The sequence below is a fragment of the Delphinapterus leucas genome, chromosome 2 (assembly GCF_059928025.1).
Source record: "Delphinapterus leucas isolate spDelLeu-1000000601 "Yukka" chromosome 2, BTC_Dleu_Yukka2, whole genome shotgun sequence".
Lineage (NCBI taxonomy): Eukaryota > Metazoa > Chordata > Mammalia > Artiodactyla > Monodontidae > Delphinapterus > Delphinapterus leucas.
Window position 1 is genome coordinate 178,705,895 of NC_143130.1, and position 23,584 is coordinate 178,729,478.

Consider the following 23,584-nt stretch of genomic DNA (forward strand, 5'->3'; position numbering starts at 1 on the left):
TTATAGACCTTTTCTCGCCTCCTGATTATTCCTGATTATGTACGAAGAGCGTGTTGTTTGGGGGGATCGGTGGGGGTGGAGCAGATACAGACTTCCAGGGGAGTCACACACTCTCCCATCTCCCACCCCCACCCCCAGCTATAAAAGCAGCCCCGCGTCGGCCGGTGGTCACTCTCTGGGGCAAGGGGTGGAGTGGGGGAGGCAGGGCAGGCAGCAGATCCAGAAAAGTAGCTCTTGGCTCGGAGGAAGTTGGCCCTCCTCCCCTACCAAAGGCTTGGGATGAAAATAGCTTCTTCCTCTTTACCCTTCCCGGACCCCAGCCCATTTCTGTAAGTCCCCCACCCCATTTTTAAGTGTTCCCCTCCCCCTGTGACAATTCGGCTCCTTCACAGCTCTCCAAACGGCCATCCGGGACGGCAGGGACCCCGCGCCCCGACTCTGCTACCGGGCAGGGGCAGAGGACCCTCTCCTCCGGCCTCGCAGGCGCGGCGCGCCCCGAAACTCGGGCAATCGCGGCGACTTCCAACCTCCCCCCACCAAATTAGCAGAAAGCTCCACTAAACCCCCTGAGCTCCTACACTGCTTTCTTCTACTCCGGGGGTGACTGTCACCTGGGAAGCCTGTCCCCTGCACCAGGGTTCCCCCGGCGCTGAGTAACCCCCAAATCCCTTGGGAAAGGTGGGGGCGCAATTAGTTTCTTCCAATTAGTTTCCCCTCTTTGTATAGAACCATTCAAACTGTGAGGTGTAATCCTCCGCGCGAGGGGGAAAGTAGTCCCAACCTTGCATTCAATTTCTGTTCTCGTGTCGCGTATATTTTACTTTTGGAAACCGATGGGATCCTCAGTGGAGCCCTTCGGGGAACGTGGGGGCAGAGGCCGCGGGGGGCGCGCGCAGGTGAAGGGGGGGACCGGCAGAAGGAGGGGGCGGGGAGGACAGCTAACTCCTCGCTATTGCCTAGAGAGATGGATCATGGGGCGTAGAGAGATTGCAAACCTCAAACCACGTACAGCGGGCGATACGCGTCAACCGAACCTGACCAACGGAAGCTCGGAGCCTCCCCCTCCCCGCTCTCCCGCCCCGGCCCGTTGGACAGACTGGTACGCGGAGCCAATCTGGCTGTCGCTCGCCGTCCAAATCCCACAAGAGCCAATGGGAGCACGCCGGGGGCGGAGCCACCCCACGCCGGGTTGGGCTGCGCGCGGCTTCCCCCGCTCGCCCAGGCCCCGCCCCCCTCCCCTCCCGCTCGCTGCTCCTGGAGTAGTTAGTGCCAGTGAAGTGCGGGCGGCGATGAGAGCGAAAGTTGCGCTCGGCTCGGCGCTGGGGGCTTGAAGCGGCTCCGCTCTCCGCCCGCTAGGGCCGCCCCAGCCCCAACTCGCGCCCGCGAGCTCCGGCCGCGCCCGCCCGCCTCCGCGCCCGCTCTCATTCCCTCCCCCGGCCCGGCGCCCCCTCCTCAGGAGCCGCGGGTCCCCGCCACTTTCGCCCGGTCCGGGCCCCCGCCGATGCCGGCCATGGTGGAGAAGGGCCCCGAGGTCTCAGGGAAGCGGAGAGGGAGGAACAACGCGGCCAACGCGGCCGCCTCGGCCGCCGCCGCCTCGGCCGCCTCGGCCGCCGCCGCCGCCTCCTCGGCCGCCGCCGCCTCCTCGGCCACCGCCGCCTCCGCCTCGGCCGCCGCCGCCCCCAATAATGGGCAGAATAAAAGTTTGGCGGCGGCGGCGCCCAATGGCAACAGCAGCAGCAACTCCTGGGAGGAAGGCAGCTCGGGCTCGTCCAGCGACGAGGAACACGGTAAGTGGCAGCCGCCCGCGCCGCCCCCGCCCGCTCGCCCGCCCGCCCGCTGACCTCCTCTCTGCTTCCCCGCAGGTGGCGGCGGCATGCGGGTCGGACCCCAGTACCAGGCGGTGGTGCCCGACTTCGACCCCGGTGAGTAGCGCCCCAGCCCGGCCGGCCGGCCGGCGACCGGAGGGGGCGGACGGCCTCGGACAACTTTCTTTTTGCCTGTGTGGGTCCTCCTGTCCGCGGGGAGACACCCGCGCAAGGGTGTCCTGCTGGCGTGCCTGCCCCCGGGGAGGCCCCGGTCGCCGCGGCGGGTCGGATTGGAGGCGGCGGCGCGCAGCCACACCTGGCCACCTGGCCCGGGGGCTCCGGCGTCCCCGGGTCGGCACGAGCCGCGCCGGGGCCGGGCAGGGGCGGCCGCGCCGGAGAGTTAGTGTCCTGCGAGCGCCTGGGCTTGGGACGTCCTCGGACCCGTTTCTCCCCTGCGGAGGGTTGTCCCGCATGCCCTTTCCTCGTCCTGCCCGCCCCTGGACTCCTGCCTGGCCCCGACTCCCCTCCCGTCTTGAGATCTCCCAAAACCAGTTAATAAAAGAAGTGTGCTTCCCAGAGGGCGCCTGCCCGGGGAAGAGAGACTGGCTGGTGGCAGTTTGATTTTAGGACCTATTTGTAAATGTGTGTGTGTATTCCCCCCCCCCCCATTTTTTTTTTTAAAGGAACGGGTTGTGAAAGATTAGAACCTTCAGAAGCTTTAGCCTAACAAATGATGTCCGCCTCCAAGAAATCCCTACCCCCTAGCTTGGAACATTTGCTACTCTTGCTGCTCTTCTGTGTGGAAGCAGATTTAAAGTACCAGAAAAATCCAATCAGACAAAGGAATTCGTCAGTGAGATTCTAGCCTGTCTCCGTATAAGATTATCTTTAAAAGATTGTTGGCATGGAAAATGTTTGAAAGGACGTGGGTTTTCTTTCAGAAATAAAACTCAAAAGAGAACCTTGTGGAACTGGAGTTAACAGTCCTCCTGGTTGGAGGGCTTTAGAACTGAAGGTTCTCTATGTAGGTTATACCACGAGTTTGAGAAGATAAATGCATAAATGCTTTTCCTTGGAAACAAGACTGCAGAAAATTGCAAGGATCTAGCCCTTGAAAAAGGCGATTGCTCTTAAGCTGTTATTTAGGTATGAAACTCTGGGTGTTGTTTGAAGTGAAAATACTTAGGGATCCCTGAGTGAGCTCTTGGGCATTCTGGAAATAAATGACCTTTCCCGTATTTGCCTTCTACATTTTAGTCTGTTGATGATTTAAATCTCTTAAAGTATATGTAGTCTACCGCCCAGGTTTGTATTCCTTTTAACTTATGTTAGTCTTTTTGATAGTTTCCCCTTCCCCCGCGTCTTCCTTTTTTGGTAGTCACTTCTCATTTATAAGAGTGACAGGATGGAACTCCGAGACAAGGCTTTTTCTCTTCTGTGCATGCCTTCTCCATTCCATGGTTGGCCACCAGGGGAAGCATACTGTTTTTTGGTTACAGTTGACCCTATCTTCATTTTGTAGGTCAAGTCCATCTTTGTTTTAATACACAGAACATAAAGCAAAGCTTGTCACCAGGTTTCCCCCACATATTTAAAAAAATCAACTTGTATATATCTTTTAGTTTTAGTAAGTTGGTCAGTTTTTTGGTACATTTTGTTTATATTCGTTTTGAAAGCTTTATTTAAATCTGTTGGATGTGACTAAAGAAAAGGGCATATTTGATGGCAACAGCAAGAATTAGAATTCTGACATTCTTCTAAATATTGATGTCTAGCTCAGCATTGTTAGGAATGAGCCTGATTTCTTTGGAGTTGTTCTCTTTGAAACAGCACATGTAATAGGATCATATTTTGAGCTGTCCTTGCAGTTTCGATGGAATAGATGCAAGCATAAATTTGCTAGAGACCTGCCATTCTAAAAAGTAAAACACTGTAAATGTTTTGCTGCATGGTCTTACTGCCAGTTGATTGGGTCTTGGCATTAACATTTCGTATTTTGTGTTTGTTTTAATCTGGAAAGGAATCCAACTGATATGAAATAATTTGAAACCCTGTTTTGCCAATCTGAGCAGTGGGATGAATTCCTAGGTATGGCTGGAAATTGTAGGACTTTACTGTTTCCTACTGATTTATTTTTTTAGGTGTGTTCTCATTTAACTTAAAACCTAAGAAAAAAAAAAAAAAACCTAAGGGACGGGGCTTCCTTGGTGGCGCAGTGGTTAAGAATCCGCCTGCCAATGCAGGGGACAGGGATTCAAGCCCTGGTCCAGGAAGATCCCACATGCTGTGGAGCAGCTAAGCCCGTGCACCGCAACTACTGAGCCTGTGCTCTAGAGCCTGTGAGCCACAACTACTGAAGCCCTCACGCCTAGCGCCCGTGCTCTGCAACAAGAGAAGCCACTGCAATGAGAAGCAGGTGCACTGCAACGAAGACCCAACGCAGCCAAAAATATAATTAATTAATTTTAAAAAAATCTAAGGGATGGGGAGACTTCCATTTTGGCATAGAAATGATACACCAATTTTGTTTCATGGCAAAAAATTTTTGTTTCGGTCTTTAGACTTAAGACAGTTTCCTTCCATGAGTACAAGTTAGGAATAATATGGAATTGAGATTGTGGTTGTTAGTTTCCTTTTTTTCCCTGCCTGAGTTTTGAATATTTGTTTGTTTATTTATTTATTTATTTTTACAAATTTGAACAGACCGGTAAGTGTGAAACTCATCAGGAAACTGCTTTTTTAAAAAACTGTCTCTGTAAAGATGTATGAGTGGAAGAAGTTGATTTTAATTTTTTTTAAGATCAGATTTTATTTACCCACAGTATCCCAACTTGACCCTATTTAGCTTTAAAAGCGAATGGTTGAAACTAGATCCACCTGATACTCCCTGTATAGCCCAAAGAAGATTCGTCATCCCTCACAAGTAGTGAGTGAAGTGGATAGAGCACTGCCATCCTAAAGTGCTGATTCAGTTCTTATTATCTAACGAAGACCTAAACTGGATCACTGGATCAGAACTTGGTAGTTAAAATAACATCTGTGTTTATAATGATGGAACAAGTTTTATCAGTTAGATTTAAAAACAAGACCAGAATGCAGTTCCATATCTTTACCTTAGTCTTTGTTCTCATGTGGGGTCCAGACCGTCTTTCCATACTCAGTGCCGTAGTGTATGCTGAGTCGTCTTTGGTTTCTTTTATTTATTTTTATTTTTTATTTTTTAAAATATTTATTTATTTTTGGCTGTGTTGGGTCTTCGTTGCTGCATGCAGGCTTTCTTTAGTTGTGGTGAGTGGGGGCTACTCATTGTGGTGGCTTCTCGTTGCGGAGCACAGGCTACATCTAAGCGCATGGGCTTCAGTAGTTGCAGCATGCGGGCTCAGTAGTTGTGGCACACAGGCTTAGTTGCCCCATGTCGTGTGAGATCTTCCTGGACCAGGGCTTGAACCTGCGTCCCCTGCATTGGCAGGCGGATTCTTAACCACTGTGCCACCAGGGAAGTCCCAACATGTGTTATTACTGTCAACGTCTGTCTGTGCTGGTTTTCAGTATCACAGTTCACTAATAGTAAAACTAAGACTCTTACAGAAGAGGAAATGTTAATGGTAAATATTTTTGAGGTAATAGCCCTTTAAACATGCACCCTGTATTTGGAACATTGAATCCAGTATATTTAATCAGATTAGAAAATTTGTGGTTGTCATTGGCTCAACTGTCACTTCAGAGTTGACTTGTATTAATAAAATGTGTTATGCTTTAACGTGGAATAATTTTTCTGAACAGGGTGTCTTGACCTGCTTTTCATTTCTTCTTACTGGTGGTTCTATGTACCTCTTTGAACACATTATTTGCTATGCTTTAGTTTCATTGTAAAAATCAATTTTAAAGATACCCCAAAATTCATAAGCTACAGTGAATGCTTTGTGATGTAGATGTACTTTGAGGTAGTGTTTACCCAAATGAGAGGTCAGGGTAATGATAAACCCCGTGAGTGATCACCTTCATGATGTAGTGAAGTAGGAGACACTTAAAACTGGTTGTCGGGAGGCTGAATGCCCTGTCTCTGTGGTTAAGAAGGTGGTTTAAGGTCGAGCTGGTCATTTTATCTCTGGAGCCTCAGTTCCCTCCATTATGAATCAGGGATCTTTCCCTCACTTGTGGCCTGTGATTGTGTCAGTTATAGTCATCTTTTTAATTTCCGGCTTCTTTCAGAAGCAGTATAGAGTAGACTGTGAGAGCTTGGGCTATGAGAATCGCCAAACCCAAGTTCAGATCTTGGCAGTGCCTCTTGACAACTGTGTGTTGCCCCTGGGCAAGTTACTTTATTTTTGCTTTCACCTGTGAAGTAGAGGTAGTGGAACTTCTTCCTCAAGAGAAGAAATTAACTGAGCTAATACATGTAAAATGTCCAGCGCAGTGCTTGGCACAGTGAGTGTTAAGTAAACATTGTCTGCTATCTTATTCTAATTATCGATTGTGGGACTTAAGTTGCCAAGCAGTGGTCCCCGCATTGCCTGCTTTACTGCAGAGGTAAGACTGAATTATAACGAAGCCGTAGATTTGAATGTGAATCATGCACTGAGATAGTTGAAGAAGATTACTTTTAAGTTACCTGCTGCAATTTAGGTAAATATTCTTTCCTGGAAGAGGGAGAACTAGTCCAATACTTTTATATAGCAGAAAAGTACACTGAGATCCAGAGAGGATAGGCAAACCTGTTCAGATCAAGTTTCTGGATAGTACAAAAGAGACCTTGAATCCATCCCTGGGCCAAAGTGAAGTACACATTAACTGTGTTCTGAGTTAGGGAGTTTTTGCTCTAAACTTTCAAGTTCTTGTCTTTGAGAGTTAATGTTTTCGAGGTGAGGTTCTTCTGCCACAGTGTTCCCTTCTGTGGGTGATGAGTGTGATTCAAAGGTTAGCTGGTTGAGGCTGATCAGAGCAGAGCTGTTTTAAAAGCAGTGTTGAAAGTCCTTGGTACTGAAGAAATTTAGGCTTACTCTTAAAAAGCTATTTTCCTTGGTGTTATAAAGTTCTATGGGGCAATTTAGTTGCAACTAACTTCTTAGTCTTTGGAGATGAAACATTAGAGTCTATCCAAGTTACTGTATTCTCCCCCAGTTTATTTTACTTTTTATATTTTACTCTCTGCTATATAGATTGTTGTAATTAATTTGTAATTTAGCCCTCACTTTCTTCTGAGCCTTTCTTTAGAGGTTCCATGCATAATGTAAAAGTAAGAAATAAGGCTTGTATTGGTTTTTATATTTAAAACAGAACTGGAAATCCCTTTTGTGGAGGGAGTCTCTGTAGCAGCACAGTAAAAGTCTGAATAAGGTAGGAATTGGGGATTGAATGCTGATTCAGTGATTTGGAGTGAGTTAATTCCTACAGCTTTAAATAGCAATTATGGAAAATACTTGTGACCCTAGAAATGATAAGGGGTAATAATTGTAATTTAACAATTCCTTCTGTTTTGTGTTATGGAAATTCTTCTAGTACATATATCTGTCTTCTGGTTGAGCTTTATGTTTTCTGTTGTTGATTTTAAAAAAAAGTATTTAAAAAATAGAATGGTTTAAGGTGACAAAAGGTGTTTTGCTAAAATGTTTGAGACATATTTTAAAATAACATTAAAAATGTCATTTAAATGAAATGTTGACAGTAAACCCTAAAACTATTTTTTTTCAAATTAGTCAAATTCTTTAAACATGGTGATCTTAGTAAAAATCGCACAGTAGACATAATTCTTGGAAATTTCTGGATTTTCCCTTCCTTGGGGTAATGAGAGAGAAAACTGTAGTGTCCGCCCAGTCCAGCCTTCCTGTGTTCTAGATGAGGAAAGTAAGGCCTGCGGAGACAAAGTGACTTGTATTTGTCTTTCAGTCATTAAACGTATCTCCAGGTAGACTTGAGGCCAATGAAGCCAAACTTAAAACTCTTAATGTTTTAGAGCATTGTTACTGCATACAGTAATTGGGAACGGTAATACGGGTGCATGATTTTAGAACCAGGAGTAAGGTTAAATTTCTAAAATTGAAGTGATTAGATAGTGGTTAGATGTTGGAATGTCTTTGCAAATTATCATAAGGTAGGATAGCATTGTAAAGATAGAGTTATTTAAAAAACCCATTCAAATAAAAAAGAATATCTACAGTTACATGCCCACCACTGTGATTAAACACTGTTGATATTAGGGCATATTTGCGTCAGGTGCAGGTAGAGGCTAATTCTTCCACTCCTGCCTTCACTAATTGGAAGTTGATTTTTGTTATCCCTGTGATAGTTTGCATCCTCTATGAAGCAGATGCCAAGATAGAATCAGCCGTGCAAGAGTGTCAGGGGTAAACGCCTGTGAAGATAGGAGAGGAAGAAGGTTAGGTGGCAAAGCCTTCAGAATGGGTGCAGGTGTGACACCTGTGAAGGAAAACAGAAAGAAGGATGATTGATTATTGGACCCAGGAGCCTAAGAGTGCAGTGCAGCCAGAGCACAGGTCGTTAGAGTGCATTGGGCAGGAAAGGGCCTGCCCTAGAATGCCGGCTGTGTTCAGTCATTGGCCTGGCGTTGGTATGAAGGCTGCAGTGGACCCCAAAGGTGCTGGGCAGCTGGGGCTGTCAGCTAATTACACTTCTCTCAGCTCTTTCTCTCTTGAAGGGAGATCTGAGTGGCACGCTCTCAAGGCCGGCAGAATGCCCATGTGTGTTTTTGTACTTCAGTACGTACTTATGTGTGAAAAGCAAAATGTTTTGTTATTGTCAAAGTCTTTTTGTAAATGGAATTATTTGTGCATATTCATTTGCTTTGGTGTTTTCCAAACAAGTACATTCACTAACAGGCACAGAAAATTCCTTTCCTTCACCCAATTTTCACTAAGGTGTTAGGTTTATTAACTTTTTGCAGTACTGTCTTTTTGTGGTTTATGTTGGCATTTTTCTAAATTACTGGTGAGGTTAAGTGTGCTTTTATTATATGTTTTTTTGGCTACTTGGTTTCCTTCTGTGAATATACCTTTTGCTCTTTTTCTGTAGGGTGTTCTTTTTCTTACTAATTTGTGGGAGTTCTTTATATATTTGGATACTGATCCTTTATTAGGGTTACATATGTAGAGTTTTTTGTTTTCTCTCTAGTATTGGGGTTGATTGAGTTTCTTTTCAGGAAGGAATAAAAATATATCCCTGGTTGGATATGTTTCTGCTCAGAGACTGGACTTGGTACATAGCTCCTATTATAATTGTCACTAGGACTCTCGGTTTAAGATGAATGTCACTGAGAATTGACACATCTTTTTTTGTTATGTTTCAACTTTATTCAGTTCATTTGGTGTACTAATTATTAACCGATTGACCTAAATTTCAGTACCAGATGACTTGAAAAGCTCTGATTTAATTTCTGTCCAGCATCTAGTTATAACAGCATACCAATTAGAGGTTAAAGTTATAGCTTTAGTTTCCCCGATGGTCAGTTAGCTTCCTATAACAGGTTAACGTGCTGTGGACTAAAACCAAATTCAGCTGTCTTATGGGTTTGTCACTGATGATAAGCGAGTGGGCGAGTGTGTGCATGGGGAGGTGCAGCTAATAGAAGACCCTTGAAGGACTGATTTGTCAGTGCCACGTTAGTGTAGTGCTGGCTGTGTGCCAGACTGGTTTGAACACTTTATACCTATTAATGATTTAACACAACGATCAAAACAGTCATATCAGGTAAAGTTGTTATCACCGTTTTCCATATGAGGAAACAGAGGCATGGAGAGGCTTATTGTTATGGTTCAACCTAGTAACTTGCCCAAGGTAACCCATTCTAAGATGCCAGCTGTTGTCAGAAGCACCATTATTTTATATGTCACTAAGAAAGGAAAAACACCAAGATCGCATTAAGTGTAAGTTGCTGTCAGATTTCAATCTAGTGTATTTCAGGGAGAGCCAGCCAGAAATCCTCTTTAAGAAAAAACACTTAGGAGCAATACTTTATTGGATCAATTGCTTAGTCATTTCCATGTGGTCCCAGGTATTGTGGAGTTTTATGTTTAGGGTTGCCAGAGCCTGCTTCATGTCCAATTACATTCCTCCTCTTCCTGGAAGTGAAAACACAAATGAAATGGGAGGTATCTGGCTTGGTTGACTGGGGCAAATTGGAATGAATTGCTTCACTCCATGTATGTTGAAATAGTCATTTTCAGAGTGTAAAATACAATTGTTTTTTTGAGGGGAGCGATTTCTTGCGATTGGATGACATAAGGTTACAATGGACCCTGTTATGTTGGTTACCCTTTAGTTTAACAGCTGAGTATAACTTTTAAATATCTATCCCCCCCCGCATATGTTTTTCTGCAGATTTGCATTGAACTTGAGCTGTGGAATGAATTTAAGAACCAGGTCTTAATAAAGTGTGAAAAGATACACAAATTAAAATATCTAAGAGAGCATTTTAAAAAAGCCCCTTGGTTTCACCCGTACAGCTATCTGGTTAGTATTGTTCAACAACTAATTTTCCTCCCTTGCATATTATTCCCATCCTTCCTCCCCCATCAAAAAAACAAAAAACAAACTAACCCTGCCCCGCCTCCCCCCAAATCCCCAAAGTATATATTAGTGAATTGTATTCTATTTTTCAAAGACCAGAGTATACTTAAAGAAAATTGTAAGCTTTATTCTGTTTGTGAAGTTTGCCATGTTTGATTTGATCGTAGTGTAAGTTAACTAAGGACTAGTTTTTGTCTGCCCAGAACCCCAAGGTTTGCCTTGTACATTTACCGAGGGCACTTGGGTGAGTCTCTGCTCCTCAAGTTTGGCCATGGTTATCCTTTTCAGCAGTTTCATCTAGTGACTAAGAAATACTACCTGATGGCCCTATTTATGCCTGAAAAGGTTAATTAAAATTTTGGGCATTGGTTAAACATTCTGTTCACTTAAACTGTGCTGTTTTACACACATACGTACTCTTACTGAAGATTGCAGATCCTGCTTTACTGACATAGAAGCTTCTGGGCTTGGGCTAGTTCTGCTTTCAGACTTAGTGTGGATATAGGGCGATCAGGATGGTAAGAAGAGTAGGGGAAGTACTTGGCTAGTCTGGTCTTACTTGGTTCCATAAAGTCTTGGTGGTGTCATGTGCTTCTGCTTTCTTAGTTTTTTGAGCCACCAATTCGGTTTAAATATCTAAAGGTTTCTCTTCTCACTTGATGTAGCTGAATGTGGTTCTGCATTTAATAAGAACATTTGTGTGCACTGACTGACTTACCTTGAATAGGCACTTTGTAATGGACAGTTGATAATTAAGCACCAAGTTTAGTTAAAAAATGGAAACCCAAGGGAAAAAAATGAGCTTTAAAGTTGCATTTAAAAGCTGGTTTTCCCTGTTTTCTGTGCCTTTTTAGTAATGAATTTGTATGAATTAGAGATACACATCTTAGATGCATTCTTAAAAATTTATTTTTATCAAGGTGAATTCATATGACATAAAATTAACCATTTTAACGTGAAGAATCCAGTGGCCTTTAGTACATTTACATTGTGTGCACCTACCACCCACACCACCCAGTTCCAAAGTGTTTTCATCACCCCAAGAGAAAACCTCATCTCCCTTAAGCGCCTGCTTCCCCTCCCCCACCCCGTCACTGATGACAGCACACAGAGGGTGCTATGAGGCATGATGTGGCGGGGTCACCTGACCCTGGGGTGGAGGAGGGGCATTGAAGAAACCAGGAAGAAGTTTTAGGTGAAGTGGTCCTTTGAGCCAAGCCTTAAAAATAGGAGTTTTTCTGTGTTTATGATTTTATGATGTTTATTAATTTAAAAATTAATATATATAAGCTGTAAATGTTAAAAAATTATTTTGAAAATGCTAATCTTTCTTAAGAATTTCAATCTAGATTTTCTTTTAAATTGTCTTGAGCTGTGCTGTCCAGTAATATAGCCACTAGTGATCTATAATTTTTTTTTTTTTTTTTTTTTTGCGGTACGCGGGCCTCTCACTGTTGTGGCCTCTCCCGTTGCGGAGCACAGGCTCCTGACGCGCAGGCTCAGCGGCCATGGCTCGCGGGCCCAGCCGCTCCGCGGCATGTGGGATCTTCCCGGACCGGGGCACGAACCCGTGTCCCCTGCATTGGCAGGCGGACTCATAACCACTGCGCCACCAGGGAAGCCCCGATCTATAATTATTTAAATTTATTAAAATCAAATAAAATTTAAAATTCAGTTCTGTCACACTAGCAACATTTCAAGTTTGTAGCTGTTGGCTGCTGTATTGGACAGCGCCGAGTAGGACATTTCCATTATCCCAGAAAGTGCTGTTGGACAGCACTGATCTAGAGGTTCTGATGAAAGCTTTGTTTTTTATAATTAGTTCAGTAGTTTTGTCCCTTTAATCAAGGTGCATGATGAAATGTAATATTGGAACAGCCGATAAATATTATGATGGCTGTGTACTGAATTCCTCTAGTGGAGTATTTGTTAAAATATTGCTATTAAGGTATTCCAAACAGGCTTCTTGGGAAAGCAAGTAGAAATTGAAAGCTTGGAGAGGTTTGTTTTTTGAGGTGGTTATTTAGTACCTAATTAAACCAAAAGGATGATTAAGATATATGGCTATATTGAAGATAAATGTAGGACTTAAAAAATCAACAATATGAAGGCTCAGCCTTTTTTTTTTTTAGTTTTTAAAGGGATCTTTATTTTCATTTATTTATTTATGGCTGCGTTGGGTCTTCCTTGCTGCACGGGCTTTCTTTAGTCGTCGTGAGCGGGGGCTACTCTTCATTGCGGTGCACGGGCTTCTCATTGTGGTGGCTTCTCTTGTTGCGGAGCACGGGCTCTAGGCACGCAGGCTTCAGTAGTTGCAGCATGTAGGCTCAGTAGTTGCAGCGTGTGGGCTTCAGTAGTTGTGGTACGAGGGCTCAGTAGTTGTGGCTCTTGGGCTCTATAGCGCAGGCTCAGCAGTTGTGGAGCATGGGCTTAGTTGCTCTGCGGCATGTGGGATCCTCCCAGACCAGGGCTCGAACCTGTGTCCCCTGCATTGGCAGGTGAATTCTTAGCTACTTTGCCACCAGGGAAGCCCTGAAAAGGTTAGGTTTTTAAAACAGCTTTATTGAGGTTTAATTGACATAAACTATACATATTTACACATACACAGGTGTGCATATATTAGGCTGTTTGAAGTCCCACTGCTTACTGATGCTCTGTTCAGTCTTTTTCTTTCTTTTTTTAAAATAAATTTGTTTATTTTATTTATTTTTGGTTGCGTAGGGTCTTTGTTGCTGCGCACGGGCTTTTCTCTAGTTGCAGCGAGCTGGGGCTACTCTTCGCTGCAGTGTGCAGGCTTCTCATTGTGGTGGCTTCTCTTGTTGTGGAGCACAGGCTCTAGGTGTGCGGGCTTCAGTAGTTGTGGCGCACGGGCTCTAGAGCTCAGGGTCAGTAGTTGTGGCGCACGGGCTCAGTTGCTCCGCAGCATGTGGGATCTTCCCGGGCCAGGGCTCAAACCCATGTTGCCCGCATTAGCAGGCAGATTCTTAACCACTGCACCGCCAGGGAAGCCCCTCTCTTTCATTTTGAATGCTTTCTATTGCTATATCTTTAAGTTTGCCAGTCTTTCTTTTGTAGCGTCTAATGTGCTGTTAATACATGTATTTTTTTCATCTTCCAGGTTTCATATCTAGAAGTTTGATTTGGGTCTTTTAAAAAATTTTTCATTTTTTTATTGAAGTATAATTGACTAACAGTGTTGTGATAGTTTCAGGTGTGATTTGGACTTTTAAAATGTATTTCAGGTCTCCTGAGCATACTCAGCCTTGCCTCAAACTTCTCAAACACTTTGCAGTACAGTTGTAATTGTTTTAATGCCCTGGTCTACTAATTCTCCCATCCATCTCATTTCTGAGTTGGTGTCAACTGATTGATTTTCTTCCTCATTATGGGTTGTCTTTTCCTGTTTCTTTGCTTGTTTGGTAATTTTTGTTTGGATGCCAGACATTATGCATTTTACTTTGGATGCTGGGTATCTTTATATTCCTATAAATATTCTTGCGCTTTGTTCTGGAACATGGTTAAGTTCCTTAGACATGGTTTGTTCATTTCAGATCTTGCTTTTAAGCTTTGTTAGGTGGGATCAGAGCAGCATTTAGTCTAGGGCTAATTATTTCCCACTACTGAGCCAAAACCCTTCTGAGTACTTACTCTACCCAATAGTCCTTTAATTCTGAGGTTTTCCACTCTGGCTGTTGGGAATAGGCACTCTTCTTGGCCCTGTGTGAGCCTCATGGATTATTCTTTTTATTCTTTTGAGTAGTTCTTTATCCAGATACCTCAAGTATTTTCTTCAGAGGCATGTGCTGGTCAGTACTATGCTGAATACACAAAGAGGAGATCTCTGGAGTTCTCTTTCTGTGCAGCTGTCTCTTTTCTGGTATCCTGCCCTACAAACTCTAGCTGCCCTGGCTTCCTTGGCCTAAGTTTGCCTCCTAAACTTGGGGAGATTGCCTGACTTTCCCTGGGTTCTCTCTCCCTGTGCTGCCAGTTGGAAACTCTCTCCAGGCAATAAACCGGGATTTACTTCGTTCGTTTCCTATCTCTCAGGGATCGTTGTACTCTGTTGCTTGGTGTCCAGTGTCTTGAAGACTGTTGCTTTGTATGTTCGTTTTTAGTTGTTCATAATGACAGGGTAAATCTGGTTCATGTCACCCCACCTTGACTGGAAGCAGAAGTCTAGATTTTTTAAAAAAGAAAAGTAGAGGAATTGGTTATATTTCCTTTTTTAAAGAAAACATTAGTACACATTTACATGTTGTCATTTACCCCTAATCTATTTAGTTTCTTCTTGAAGCTGTTAGGGCTTTTTTTTTTTTTTTAATTGAAATATAGTTAATGTACAGTGTTATGTTAGTTTCAGGAATACTACATAATGATTTGATATTTGCACGCATTATGAAATGATCACCAGGATAAGTCTAGTAACCATCTTTCCCCATACAAAGTTATTACAATATTATTGACCATATTCCTTATGCTGTATATTACATCCCCATGACTGGAGGTTTGTACCTGTTAATCCCTGTCACCTATTTCACCCCCCCCCCCACCCCATCCCTTCTGGCAACCAGAGTGTACTGCCTGTGTTTTTTTCTAGGAGTTGTATGGTTTCAGGTCTTACATTTAAGTCTTTAATCCATTTTTGAGTTTATTTTTGTATGTGGTGTGAGAAAGTGGTCCAGTTTGATTCTTTGGCATGTAGCTGCATGATTTTTCCAACACCATTTATTGAAGAGGCTGTCTTTTCCCTATTACATATTCTTGTCTCCTTTGTTGTGGATTAATTGATTGTATAAATGTAGGCTTATTTCTGGGCTCTCTATTCTGTTCCATTTATCTATGTCCCTGTTTTGGGGCCAGTACCATACTCTTTTGATTACTGTAGCTTTGTAATGTAGTTTGAAATCAGGGAACATGATAACCCTCAGCTTTGTTGTTTCTTCTGCAAATTGCTTTGGCTTGTTGTGGCTTTTAAACTTTTAAGTTTGGGTTTTATGTTCATGGAAGCATTCTGTAAATAGAATAATAATAATGCTTTTAGAAACCAGAATATCAAATTTTATGTTTTCATATAGCCACTATTCATTTCAGTGTTCATGATAGAGTGCTTAGTCTGCCTACTCATTGAAATCTGATGATTCTAGCCAGAATTTTCCAAAGCAGGATTTTTTTTTTGAGTTCACTATTCTTTATAAAATATATTATTTAAAAATTATTCGTTCTAATAAGAACTAATACTTTTTCAGAGAAAAGTATACTTTTCTCTTTGAAAAGTATAATTTAGGAAATATCTCATTCTTGGACTGTCTTAGACTTCCATCTTGCTGAGATGTAATAAGTATTTGTGTGTGTGTGTTCCTTTTGAAGCACTTCTTACAGAATTTTTATTGTTTCCTAGTCATTTTCAGCTTGATGCCTTTTAGATTTTGAACATCTGGCGCTTTCATATGCCATATATTGATCCTCCTAAACTGAATTAGGGTTTTATATAACTGATGAACTATCATTTTGAGTCCTTGCTGGTGATCTGCTTGCTTGGCAATGGGTCAGTTTCCATGGCATTGCCATTTTTGTACAGTATTGTTAGTGGAGCAGAGAGGTTGGGGGTGGGCATGCAGGCCTCTCACCCTGCTAAAGCAGGGTAGAAGCTGGAGTAGCTGAGCTTTTATTTAGTTTTGCATTTTAAGTTTCTAGATAATTTTTAAAGTAAGAGTTGTATTGCTGTAAAAAAGTTTTGAAACCACACTTTCTATCTTATTAAGAACAAGTAGCAGTAGCAAAGTGAAAGTGTTGATACCAATGATTTGAAGTTTAAGTTCTGCAGACTTTAATGCAGTTAAGACAAAGCTAATAATCATTAGGCATTCTATAAGCATGCAACTTTTGCCTCAATTAGACACACTCATTGGTGGACTGTGTTTAATTGTGAAGGAAAAAACCAATTTAAGAACATGTATGAAATTGCAGTTATGCTCTGGAAAAAGTAAGATGAGATGTAATTAGGTGTTTTTTAGTTTTAGCTTTTCAGGAACGTAATTCCCCTCTGACACATCTATTGTCTTGCTTTTTACACATTGCACTTTTGTACATACTTTTAGGAACTCGTGTGAGAAAACGATGGACTCCTTTTACTTATGGTGGTCTAAGAACACTAATTTTTCTCTCTGTTACAGAATTTTACACTTATATAGTTTTCCTAAACATTAATGAGTTTGCTTTTTTGCTTATGAAGAATTTGAACATGTAGAAAACAATAGAAATATTAATGAGTCGGGGCTTCCCTGGTGGCGCAGTGGTTGAGAGTCCGCCTGCCGATGCAGGGGACACGGGTTCGTGCCCCGGTCCGGGAAGATCCCACATGCTGCGGAGCGGCTGGGCCCGTGAGCCATGGCCGCTAAGCCTGCGCGTCCGGAGCCTGTGCTCCGCAATGGGAAAGGCCACAACAGTGAGAGGCCCACGTACCGCAAAAAAAAAAAAAAAAAAAATTTAATGAGTCCTGTATGTCTGGCAACCAGATTTAATAATTGTAAGATTTTTTTTTTACTTATTGTATTTTTTAATTTCTGGCTGCGTTGGGTCTTCGTTGCCACATGCAGGCTTTCTCTAGCTGCAGCGAATGGGGGCTACTCTTTGTTGCGGTGCACGGACTTCTCATTGCGGTGGCTTCTCTTGTTGCGGAGCACAGGCTCTAGGCGCGCAGGCTTCAGTAGTTGTGGCACGTGGGCTCAGTAGTTGTGGCGCACGGGCTTAGTTGCTCTGCAGCATGTGGGATCTTCCTGGACCAGTGCTCGAACCTGTGTCCCCTGCATTGGTAGGCGGATTCTTAACCGGTGGGCCACCAGGGAAGTCCCTATAATTGTAAGATTTTTGTCATCTTTGCTTTAGCCAAAAAAAACCTTTTTGGCTAAAGTTTAGTAAATTTGCTTTTCCACATTACAGAAAATGAAGTTGTATATTAGACTTATTTATTGAATACTTACTATATCCAGTAGTCATAAAATGTCTTGTCTGGTGTACGTGAGTGCCGTGTGATAAAGTATGCCTGTGCTCTGACAGCCTGGGGGCATGGTGGGATGAGGTGAGGTGGTTGAAATTGGATGGGAGGGCTTTCCCGAGGTGACCCTTAGGTAGGTCTTGAAGGGCATATGAAGGGAAGCTCTCCAGGCTGAGGGATCCATATGTTTAGATCCTGTGGGTAGAGAGGATGTGACATTTTTGAGGAAATTTGATATAATTGAGGCTTGGGGAAGCAATCAGGAAAGTGGTGGAAGGTGAGACTATAGAGGTAGGCACATGACAGATCACAAGGGCCTTGTGTGCCAAGCTAAGGAGCTTATTTTATTTTTAAATAATAGCTTTACTAAGATACAATTCACACACCATAAAATTCACTCTCTTTTAAGTGTACAGTTTGGCAGTTTTTAGTATATTCACACAGTTGTGCAACTGTTACCACTGTCTAATTTCATTTTCATCACCCCCAAAGAAACCCTCTACTCAACTAGCAGTCATCCTCCATTTGGAATTTATTTTAAATGTTGTTTAAATGTTTTTATTTATTTTTTGGCCATGTCGTGTGGCTTGTGGGATCTCAGTTCCCTGACCAGGGTTTGAACCTGGGCCACAGCAGTGAAAGTGTGGAGTCCTAACCACTAGGCCACCAGGGGACTCTCTATTTTTATTTTATTTTACTTTATTTATTTTTTGGCTGCGTTGGGTCTTCATTGCTGCACGCAGGCTTTCTCTAGTTGTGGCGAGCAGGGGCTATTCTTCGTTGCAGTGCGCGGGCTTCTCATTGCGGTGGCTTCTCTTGTTGCAGAGCACGGGCCCTAGGCACATGGGCTTCAGTAGTTGTGGCTTGTGGGCTCTAGACCGCAGGCTCAGTAGTTGTGGCGCACGGGTTTAGTTGCTCTGTGGCATGTGGGATCTTCCTGGACCAGGGCTCGAACCCGTGTCCCGTGCATTGGCAAGCGGATTCTTAACCACTGCACCCCCAGGGAAGGCCCCTATTATATTTTAATTAGAGTATAGTTGATTTACAATATTGTGTTAGTTTCAGGTGTACAGCATAGTGATTCAGTATTTTTGCACATTATACTACATTGTGAGTTGTTACAAGATAATGGTTATAATGCTTTGTGCTCTCAGTAACTCCTTGTTGCTTATCTATTTTATATATAGTATTTTGTATCTGTTAATTCCATACCTCTAATTTTTCCCTCCCCCCTTCCCTCTCCCCTTTGGTAACCATGAGTTTGTTTTCTATATCTGTGAGTCTGTTTCTCATATACATTCATTTGTATTATTTTTTCGATTCCATATGTAAGTGATATTATAGTGTGTCTTTCTCTGATTTATTTCACTAAGCATAGTATTATCTAGGTCCATCATGTTTCCGCAAATGGCAGTATTTCATTCTTTATGGTTGAGTAATATTCCTGTGTGTGTGTGTGTGTGTGTGAGAGAGAGAGAGAGAGAGTTTGACAAATCTTAATCATATTGTCTGTTGATGGGCAGTTGGGTTGCTTCCAAGTGTTGACTATTGTAAATAGTGATTCTAGGAACACTGGATGCATATATATATATATTTTTTTTTTTCATGTATCTTTTTGAATTAGTGTTTTCTGTGCTTTTGGAGATATACCCTGGAGTGGAATTGCTGAATCATGTGGTGGTTCTATTTTTAGCTTTTTAAGGACCCTCCATACTGTTTTCCATAGTGGCTGCACCAATTTACATTCCCACCAACAGTGCACCAGGGTTCCCTTTTCTGTCTACCCTCTCCAGCATTTGTTGTTTGTAGACTTTTTGTTGATCATTCTGACTGGTGTGAGGAGTTACCTCACTGTGGTTTTGATTTGCATTTCTTTAATAATTAGTGATGTTGAGCATCTTTTCGTGTGCCTGTTGGCCATCTGTATGTCTTCTTTGGAAAAATGTCTATTCAGGTCTTCTGCCCATTTTTTGCTTGGGTTGTTTGGTTTTTTTTGATACTGAGTTGTATGAGATGTTTGTATATTTTGGATATTAACCCCTTTTTGGTCGCATCACTTGTAGATATTTTCTCCCATTTTGTAGGTTCTTGTTTCGTTTTTTCAATGGTTCCCTTTGCTCTGCAAAATTAAGTGATTTTTTTTTTGCTGTACGCGGACCTCTCACTGTTGTGACCTCTCCCGTTGCGGAGCACAGGCTCCGGACGCGCAGGCTCAGCGGCCATGGCTCACGTGCCCAGCCACTCCGCGAAATGTGGGATCTTCCCGGACCGGGGCGCGAACCTGTATCCCCTGCATCAGCAGGCGGACTCTCAACCACTGCGCCACCAGGGAAGCCCTAAGTGATTTTTAATAACCATTTGTCAGTGGTTCCCATTGCTGTGCAAAATTAAACGAGCTTTAATAACCGTTTAAGACTTATGTCTCTTAAAAATGACACATTAATGTCTGTGTTATGGAAGCAATAGTGTAATATTTTTGTGAAATACTACCTGCCATACTGACCATGTGTTTTAAAGCTACACTGCCCCACTTAGGAGAGTCATTGCTCTTCATTGAGCAAGGCTGGAGAGTTTTAAGCCACAGAGTGCTGTGAATGTGATTGGAAAGATCATTCGTTGTTGTGATGAGGAGAGCTTGTGGGAATGAATTAACGGAAGGTAGAGAAGACTACTTATTTATTTAGAAACTTGTAAATGAGCATGTACTATGTGCCAGACACCTTTGTAGGCACTGTGAACAGACTAGACATACCAGCCCTCATGGAGTCAAGTTCTGGTGAGGGGATGCCGTGGGGGTAGGAGGGAAATGAGGATGTGTTGGAAAGCTCTTAAGCAGTTACAGTAGACAGACTGTAATGATAGATTTAATGTGGGGTACAAGGAGGTGTCGACAACTCCTAGGATTTTGGCTTAAGTGACTTGGTGATTGGTGGTGCCATCCACTGAATAGGGGATGTAGCAGTTTTGAGGTTGAGATACCTGCACATAATAATTCAGGCAACATTTATGGAGAATTGTCATGGACTCTTCTCCCATCTCGCCTCTAAGTTGCGTCCACCTCGTCTGTCTTCTTGTTGTACCTTGTTACTTACTTCTGTCATAGGACTTCTCTATCTTTAGGTAAGTATTAGCTTCTGTGTCTTCGCCACTGCCCATTGAGGGTGGGAACTGCCTATATCATTTTCGTATCCCTGCCTACAGACCATCTCTGCTAGCTTGGAGAATATGATTGCTTCTTATTTGCCTCCACTGCAGCTGTCCTCCTGTAAGCCATCATCATCTATAACTTTAATTACTGAGGTTGCCTTCTAGTAAGTCTTCTGCTTCCACATGTTAAAATGTAAGTCAGTATGTTTCTCTACTGCTAAGAACCTCACAGTGGCCCGTGTTTCATTTAGGGTAAAAGTGAAAGACTTCACAACGGTCTTACAAGACCTACTTAGTCTGGTTCTTGTATTACTTTTATGACTTTTATCTCCTTTCCTTCTTACAAATCTTTGCTTAAGTGTTACCTTCTCAATGAGGCCTGTCTTGACCTACCTACCTATCCATCTGTAAGTATGTTATCCCTAAAATACAGACAGTCTAGCATCATACTGTATTCTTTCAACTATGTGATATTCTGGAAAAAGCAAAACTACATAGACAGTAAAAAGAACAGTGGTTGCCAGAGGTTAGAGGAGGAGGAGGAATGATTAGGCAGAACACAGAGGATTTTTAGGGCAGGGAAAATACTCTGGGATACCATAGTAATGGATACACGTCATTGTACGTTTGTCCAGACTCATAGAATGTACACCACCAAAAGTGAACCCTAGTGTGCTGTGGACTCTGTGTGATTATGATGTGTCAACATAGGTTCGTCAGTGGTAACAAATGTCCCACTCTGGTGGGGATGTTGATAATGGGAGAAGCTATTCGTGTGTAGGGGCAGAAAGTATATGGGAAATCTCTGTAATTTCCTCTTGATTTTGCTGTAAACTTAGAGCTGCTCTAAAACAATTAAGTCTTTAAATATAAAAAACAACAATAACAACAAAAAATCTAACCACAGGTAGCACAATTAAATAAAATTAATATTTGTTCCTTAGTATAATTAAATCTCCAGTCGTCTCTTTTTAAATAGTTGTTTAGATCAGCATTCAAACATGATGCACATGTTGCATTAAAAAAATAGGTTTATTGGGACTTCCCTGGTGGCGTAGTGGTTAGGAATCCTCCTGCCAGTGCAGGGGACATGGGTTCGAGCCCTGGTCTGGGAAGATCCCACATGCCACGGAGCAACCAAGCCCATGCGCCCACAAGCCACAACTACTGAAGCCCACGTGCCACAACTATTGAAGCACGAGTGCCTAGAGCCTGTGCTCTACAACAAGAGAAGCCGCCGCAATGAGAAGCCTGCGCACCGCAGCGAAGAGTAGCCCCTGCTTGCAGCAACGAAGACCAAACACAGCCAAAAATAAATAAATAAATTTATTTATTTTTTTAAAAAAGATTTATTGGGACTTCCCTCGTGGTCCAGTGGTTAAGACTCCGAGTTCCCAATGCAGGGGGCCTGGGTTCGATCCCTGGTCGGGGAACTAGATCCCACATGCATGCCACAACTGAGAAGTCCACATGCCACAACTAAGGGCCTGCACTCTGTAACTAAGATCCCAAGTGCTGCAACTAAGACCTGGTACAGCCAAAATAAATTGATAAATAAAATATTAAAAAATAGCTTTATTGAGGTATAATTGACATTCAATAAATGTCATATTTAAAGTGTACAGTTTGATTAGTTTTTTTTAAAATGAATTTATTTTTGGCTGCATTGGGTCTTCGTTGCTGCGTGCAGGCTTTCTCTAGTTGTGGTGAGTGGGGGCTACTCTTCATTGTGGTGTGCGGGCTTCTCATTGCAGTAGCTTCTCGTTGCGGCACATGGGCTCTAGGCATGCGGACTTCAGTAGTTGTGGGCTCTAGAGCGCAGGCTCAGTAGTTGTGGCGCACGGGCTTAGTTGCTCCGTGGCATGTGGGATCTTCCCGGATCAGGGCTCGAACCTGTGTCCCCTGCATTGGCAGGCGGATTCTTAACCACTGTACCACCAGGGAAGTCCCAGTTTGATTAGTTTTGACATATGTATACACCTGTGAAATTATCGCCACAATCAAGATACTGAATATATTCATCACCCCCCACCCCCAGATTTCCTCATGCCTCTTTGTGACTCCTCCTACCTTTGTCTCTTCCTGCAAGCAACCGCTGATTTGCTTTCTGTCACTGTAGGTTAGTTTGCATTTTGTAGAGTTTTATATAAATGGAATCTTAAATTATGTACTATCTTGTCTGGCTTCTTTCAGCATAATTAATTTGAGACTCATCCACATTGTTGCATGTGTCATTTGATTATTCTTTTTTATTGCTCAGTAGTATTACCTTGTATGGATACACCAGAAATTTTTTATTCATTCACCTCTTGAGGGACATTTGAGTTATTTCCATTGTTTGGCTATGACAGATAAAGCTGCTGTGAATAATATTTGTGTACAGGTCTGTGTGTGAACATATATTTCCTTCTCTTGTGGGTAAATGCTCAGGAATGGAATCATATAGTAGTTGTATACTTAATTTTTTTAAGAAACTGCAGACTTTCCCAAAGTGGTTTTATAATTTTACCTTCTTACCAGCCGTGTATGAGAGTTCCAGTTGCTCCACAACCTTACTAACACGTGCCATGGTCAGTCTTTTCAATTTTAGACATTCTAATATGTGTGTAGTGGTATCATATTGTGGTTTTTTTTTTTTTTTTTTTTCTTTTTGCGGTACGCGGGCCTCTCACTGCCGTGGCCTCTCCCGTTGCGGAGCACAGGCTCCGGACGCGCAGGCTCAGCGGCCATGGCTCACGGGCCCACCTGTTCCGTGGCATTTGGAATCTTCCCGGACCGGGGCGCGAACCCGTGTGCCCTGCATCGGCAGGCGGACTCTCAACGACTGCGCCACCAGGGAAGCCCCATATTGTGGTTTTAACTTACATTTGCCTACTGACAAATGATATTGAACGCTTAAAAAATATGCTTATTTGTCATCCCCATTGCTGCTTATAAAGGTTCACTTCACTGTCCTGGCTCCGTGGCCTGGAAGCTCTCTCGAAGCAGGAAGCTGGGACAGCAGTAGGGCTGATCTCCTTTGTTTCCCTTTTTTCTTTTTTTTTGGGCTGTGTGGGCTCTTCATTGTGGGCTTCTCTCTAGTTACGCCAAGCGGGCTTCTAGGCTTCTCTCTCCT

General features: G+C 43.1%; 1 protein-coding gene across 6 annotated transcripts in view; it reads left to right on the forward strand.

Annotated features, from left to right (window-relative positions):
- Positions 1 to 1,234: 1,234 nt before the first annotated feature.
- The window catches only part of RCOR1 (REST corepressor 1), a 120,474-nt gene continuing 98,124 nt past the window's right edge, over positions 1,235 to 23,584 (forward strand). For all 6 annotated transcript variants that reach the window (XR_002644866.3, XR_016392281.1, XM_022576035.3 and 3 more), the window contains exons 1-2: positions 1,235 to 1,787; positions 1,863 to 1,922. Coding sequence is in view for 4 of the 6 variants with exons in the window: in XM_022576035.3 (XP_022431743.1) it covers positions 1,502 to 1,787; positions 1,863 to 1,922 (346 nt within the window). In the remaining 2 variants the exon portion in view is untranslated. The remainder of the gene's footprint in view (positions 1,788 to 1,862; positions 1,923 to 23,584) is intronic.